General features: G+C 40.1%; 1 protein-coding gene across 2 annotated transcripts in view; it reads right to left on the bottom strand.

Moving 5' to 3' along the window:
- Positions 1 to 593: 593 nt before the first annotated feature.
- vps50 (VPS50 EARP/GARPII complex subunit) overlaps positions 594 to 6,000 on the bottom strand; it is a 169,693-nt gene continuing 164,286 nt past the window's right edge. For both annotated transcript variants that reach the window (XM_072676101.1, XM_072676102.1), the window contains 2 exons: positions 3,904 to 4,093; positions 594 to 2,060 (listed from right to left, as the gene is read on the bottom strand). In XM_072676101.1, the coding sequence (XP_072532202.1) occupies positions 1,941 to 2,060; positions 3,904 to 4,093 (310 nt within the window). In that variant the 3' untranslated portion in view covers positions 594 to 1,940. The remainder of the gene's footprint in view (positions 2,061 to 3,903; positions 4,094 to 6,000) is intronic.

The following is a 6,000-nucleotide window of genomic DNA, read 5'->3' as shown; positions in this document are numbered from 1 at the left end:
GTATTGCTGAGTGGGTGAAAAAGGGTCATGTCGATAGGAGCATCAACAACTAGAGTTTTAACTACTTGTGAGAAGCTGCTGGAGGTTGGCTGCCCTGAGGGAGAGGGAGGGAGAAGGAGAGGGAGAGGTGGTGTTTGGACTTTTAACACCCAGGAGAAGTTCCTGTACATAAGACTTCAAGGGGAAAAAGAGGTGCAGAAGTAAATGGTGGCCAGTCTGCAGTGCTCTGCTACTGCAGCTCCATCCAGAGTTCAGCAGCAGATCCTGAGGGAGAGGTGCTGTACAAAGTTTTTGTAGTCTTGCAGAGTTTGCTGACACTACCTGGCGCACACTCATACCCAAAGATAACGGACTGCTTCCTATTTTCCCCTTTGGCAGCCTCATGCCCTGAAGAGCATTATGGGAAAAGAAAGTTGTGAAGAACTGATTGAGCCGATAGTAGATTAAAAAAAAAAAAAAAACTAACACAAAAAAAAACAATACAAAGAAAGTAAAACACTGGTAGTTTTTGCTTCCTTCCTTTCTGATATAAGACTGAATAAGAAAAAAGACGCAGAAGCGCAGAATATTAAAACACACAATCACAGACAGCATGAATGTTAGTGTATTTATTGTGGGACCTTCTTTCCAATGTGTTAGTCAATTATTAGTATACACAATGTAATCAGTGCTGTCATGCAAAAACATTGTATCTCCAGAATGATAACTTTACAGGAGGAGGAAAAAGCATTCTAACGTCAGTGGAAGTCAATCCAATCATTGGTCCATTCATCATGAAATTCAAACTAAATGGCAATAACAACAGACGGATTCAAATCATGTCAAAATGTCAATGTCACAAAGTAAAAAAAAAAAAAAGGAGATAAAACTGGAGATGCAAGTTTTTTAAGTGACACTTCTGTACTATTTCGCTTCAGACAACAACAGAGTAACAGCCAGAGAAGTCTACTTTTATGACAGGTCTACAAATTTAGCTGGAACACCCTGGGTATACAAAATTACAGTAGATGAAATAAATAGAATGTTGTTTTGCCACTTACATATACTGTATAAACTCTCTGCGTCACAAACACAAAGTGCAGAATTGCGTCCTGTAGCCAAGTGTTTTCATCTTCATAGAGTAGAAGTACGCATACAAGTGATTAAAGAGCAGCCAATTCTCAAACATTGATCTACTTTTATGACAATAACAAAGAAAACTAAAGCAAACGGTCCAAACGGTGTCTGATCTGTCCGTCAGCCACATACATATGAATCGTACTCATGGGATAAATAATAAAATCTGTTCTTTTTAAAAAAAAAAAACAAAAGAAAACAAAAGGACTACATACGCTTAAACACAGAACACAATCAGTTAGTATCAGAGTAACAGGGCTGAGCAAACAAACAGTCATCAAGATTACAAGATGGCAATACAATTTTTACCCTCCCCCTAAAGAATGGAAATTATTCACTTTTTTTTTTACTGTCCATGCAACATTTTGAAAACATTAAATCTTCACCTACAAATGGGAATTTTCAGGCGTACAAAGACCCTTGAAGAAGCATCAGCATCTCACAAAGAAATGTCTCATATTGAAACATCATTGCTGGGCAGCAGCCCTTTGCAAATCATTTGTTGTTAAGGGGCTGCCCTTCATCTTAAGTGTCATTCGTTCATTCATTCACATGGTCAGTTAACTAATGACATACACAGATATCAAAGAGCTGTTTATAGACCAGTGCTGTGTAAAGTAAGAGTGAAGGCTACATTTGCAAATATTCGCCAAATAAAAAACAACAACAACAACGACAACAACAAACAATTGTGCACAAAAAGCAGCAGACATTCGTTGGAAGAAAAATGCTAGTTCTGCATGCTGGGATATTCTGCACATAAATATCGGTGTATGCCATTTCCACTGTGATTCCACTTTCAGCCTGGGCGGCCTTGCCGCCGTTTATCTCTTCGGACGGTCAATGTCGTCAATAGCTGCGAGGAGTTTCTGTCTGGCCTTCTTGTTGATGTGAGAGCCGAGGCAGACGTTGACCAGGTTGGCCAGCTGCTTCATGGAGTATTCCTGCTCAAACACAACAAACAGTTAGGAATTAAACAAATACGTGTCTGCGTAGTGAAAGATGGTCCTCACAAACCTTGAAAAACTGTATTTTCCTTGGCGTAGTTGAATAATGAAATTTTGGTACATGGGACTGATAAATTGTAAACCTTAAACATTATTGTCTCTTCAATCAAAATACCCCCAAAATGTACATGAAGCCTGTTTAGGCCTATTCAAATCCGATGTTGGGAAAATATGGTGTTGTTGATGGCACTGGAAAGCAGCACATCAGCACAACAGCTCCATCACCACAGTGTTAGTGTCCGCAGAAGTGGGAGCTCAAACTCTGCACACAGAGAAGCGAACCACCTCAGCTGACCACCAAACTGGAGCTAAATACACAACAAATGTGAAAGTACTGGCTTACTTCTTTTACTGGTAAGATTCGAGAAAGACAAACCTGGAGACCCAAGGCTAACCTGGGGGTAAGGCTAAAAGCTAACCCGGCTACAATTTCTTCAGCTTGCTAACTTCACATTGTACTGAGAGATCACAATGAGAGAACAGCAACACTAGCTGAAAAGTGAATTATTACTAAAAAAAAATAACAGTGCGTTTGTTATATTGTTAAAGACTTCACTATGGTATGTGGCCTCAGTGGGCAGTTGCAGTGCCGTAAACCAGCCAATAAAAGCAGAACCATGAAAATAAAAATGTTTTCCTTCTGAGGGCAATTTACTGCACAAATAGTATTTATTCTCAATAAAGCCAGACTGAGAAGCAAAACCTTCATTGTATTGTTCGGGCAGTCCTTGTTCTCTTTACTGTAAAACAATTAACAGGGATTTGCTTTTTGGGAATTAAATGCTGCATTTGGTTCAGAAGTGACAGAAATCCGCCCAGCAGAGCAATCCACACAGTCACACACTGCTTTATTCTGCACAGTGCTCAACGTGGTACAACTGAATGCTAAGTACATCACTGCATTTCTTCATAGGATGCCATGAATGGACAGTGATTACATTTCGCTGTGGCAATTTCTGCACTTTCTTGATGAAAAGGCAAAGGATATGCAAGGCAGCAATGTAAGCAGCACACAAAGGTACTTACTTTCAAAAGGTAGGACTGTCATATTAACTAGTTCACAAAATAGCAGCATTCTTCCTTAAAAAGCAAATCCAAGTTAGTTGTTTCAGTAAAGCGTTGACTTAACAGCTTAAAAGCTTTTGCAGTTTGCCACATTTGTATGTTTTTAATGAAAGGTAATGCTTTTTGTTTACAGCACTCCATGTCTTTTTCAGTGTAGGGACAGCCTTAGGATCCGGTACATAATCCTCTCCATATAATACAGCCAAGATGAGATCCTATGGGAGATATTTATTGACAGCAAAAATACATTCTTTTTCATGAAGTTCCCTGTAACTCCACTTCCAACATTCACAGATATTGAATTCGTCATTAGCCATGTCTTCACTGTCAGACACAAGAATAAATCAACCCAGGTAGAACTTTCACAGAAGGTCCATGGAGGCCATTTGTTAAGAAAAACATGGATACTGTTTCCTGGCCTGGTTTGACAAGTCTACAATTTGGCCTGAGGCTGTAAAGAGAAAGCCTCAGAGTTTGTAGAAACAGCCTCCATTTGCAACAAACTCCTTAATGATATTATTGGGATTAATTTGACAAAGACAGCCACAGTGATAAATCAGCTGTGGCCTATGACGAAATCTGGAAAGTCAATACTACTTGGACTTGTAAGACACAAATGTGAAGTTCTGGGTGATGAGGCTACTGGTTTTGACAGCAGAAGAACAGTGAGTAAGTACACATGCTTTGGTGTGCTGATAGATACCGGGCTCCTCACCCTGTGGTTCTTGATGAACTGCTCCATGTCGTTCTCGGTCAGGTAGTAGGCTTTGATGTAGGTCTCTACAAACTCCTTATCTGGGATGGGTCTGAGGTCAGTCAGTTTCTCCAGCTTCATGAGGAACTGCTGGAAGTCCAGTTGCATCAGGGCTCGTCCCTCGTTACTGCACTTCTTCACATTAGCATAGCTGGCAGACAGTGGAGGAGAGGAATGGAGGCTTCAGACACATACGGGTCCGCAAGCTGCATTCATTAACTTTGCACATTTTCATGGAAAACAGCACACGAGGAACGTCACTGTCTCATTCATTTATCCTCTTTTGTCTTTTTCCCCCCAAACATACAATGCTTTGTCTAGAACAAATCTGTCTGTAAAACGTTTTTCTAATTTTCACATTTAGGGAAAAAAAAAGATTTACTTTCACTGAAAAACTGGAACTAGACAATCATTACGGTCAAATTTTTCATCTTAGACCAGAACACTAACAAAAAACAAACAAAGGGGTTTCTTTCTGTACTAATATACTAGGAAAGTAACTGACAACAAACTTGCTATCAGAATGAACAGATATGTCCAAAACGGGTACAAATGCAGATCTGAAGGGGAGTTGTATTATATTATTATTTGTTTGTTTATTTATTTATTAACTACATATGTAAGTTTTTAATCGACAAGAAACAAATCACAATTTTTTTTATCCATTCCACACCAACCATGACCTTGATATTCATTATAAATCCCTGCTGGACGTAAAAAAAAAAAGAAAAAAGAAAAAAAAAAAGGTGGAGGTAATGGGTTGTAAATGTAAAAAATGAAACATTGCTCAAAGGAGGGGACGTTGGATCTGCTTCACCACTTACTTAGGAGAGGTCATATCCGAAGACACACATTTAAGCTGAAATAATGTCCAAAGAAAGGCCATAAAGAAAGCAAAGGACAAAAGGACCCGACACACCATTACTATTACTATAAACTCAATAAAAATAAAAATAAAGCCAGCTCAGTGTATTTCAGCAAAGACGATGCCTTTGGAGTGTCAGAGACAGAAATGATGGCTATTACGTGAAAAGACAGAAAGAAGAGACATAAAGACACATCAGGCAGTGAATACTGAATAGAGTAATAAAGTGTTGGAATGATTGCAGCATACATCTGGGTGACCATCAAAGCCTGCAAAGAAATCAATGCAAAGCAAAACAAGTGTGGCAATCCTATTAGCAGATAACAGCTTAAAATCAGCATGAAAGTGCTCGTTTCCACTGAAATTTTGCTTCATTTCACACTCTACTATTGACCGCAAGCCTATAAGCGAGCTGTCACTAGTGTCCAAACATTCAGAGAGCGTGGCACTCTGAAAAGGTAAAAAAACATATTAAAAAAATAAATAAAGAAATAAAAATGATTCAACTTTGCTCGCCTCGAATGTAAACAGTGCTGAGCCACTTTTCTTTTCATTTGAACAGCTTTTGCAGGATTCGAAGGCCATAGACCATAAGCGCTCATCACAACAGCCAATTTTTAGCGCGGCAACATCCAAAGCAAACACACAGCCAGGCCGATCAGCCTCAGTTGACACCAGTGTTTACTTTCTGGATGACAGTGGTATAATTGCTTTCTGTGGTGGAATGATACAGCGAGACCCAGCAAGTGCATCTGCCTTGGTCCTTGGACCTCTGCATCTGTAAATCACCCCCCCCCCCCAGAATGTAAACAAGCAGAGTTTCTGAGGAGTCCACGCTGGCTGAGGAAAGACGCTCAGACAGACTGGACCAAGTTGTCATGGTTTTGAAACATGGTGGAACTGCCACTCGAGCAGAACAGCTGGCAGGGAATTACCGGTAAAAGGAAATGCACACCAGGACAGCAGGTCTGTGGTAGACATGCAGATGTTAACATCTTGCATTAATTGAACTCGGCCCACCCAGAAGACATCTGACTCTTTACAGGCATTGGGAAACATCTCACGTAGAAAGTGGGAGCTGAAGCTAAATCTCTCAGAACCGGTATTGATCCAGTCCTGCTCGGCTAAAGTAAACTTGCAGAGTTTGGCCCAAGCACTCCTACACAACAGACACAGGAAGAGACTCTGAGCTT

Source organism: Salminus brasiliensis, chromosome 3 (genome assembly GCF_030463535.1).
Source record: "Salminus brasiliensis chromosome 3, fSalBra1.hap2, whole genome shotgun sequence".
NCBI classification, from domain to species: domain Eukaryota; kingdom Metazoa; phylum Chordata; class Actinopteri; order Characiformes; family Bryconidae; genus Salminus; species Salminus brasiliensis.
Note: the sequence above shows the minus strand (reverse complement) of the source record. Positions and strands in the feature narration are given on the sequence as shown.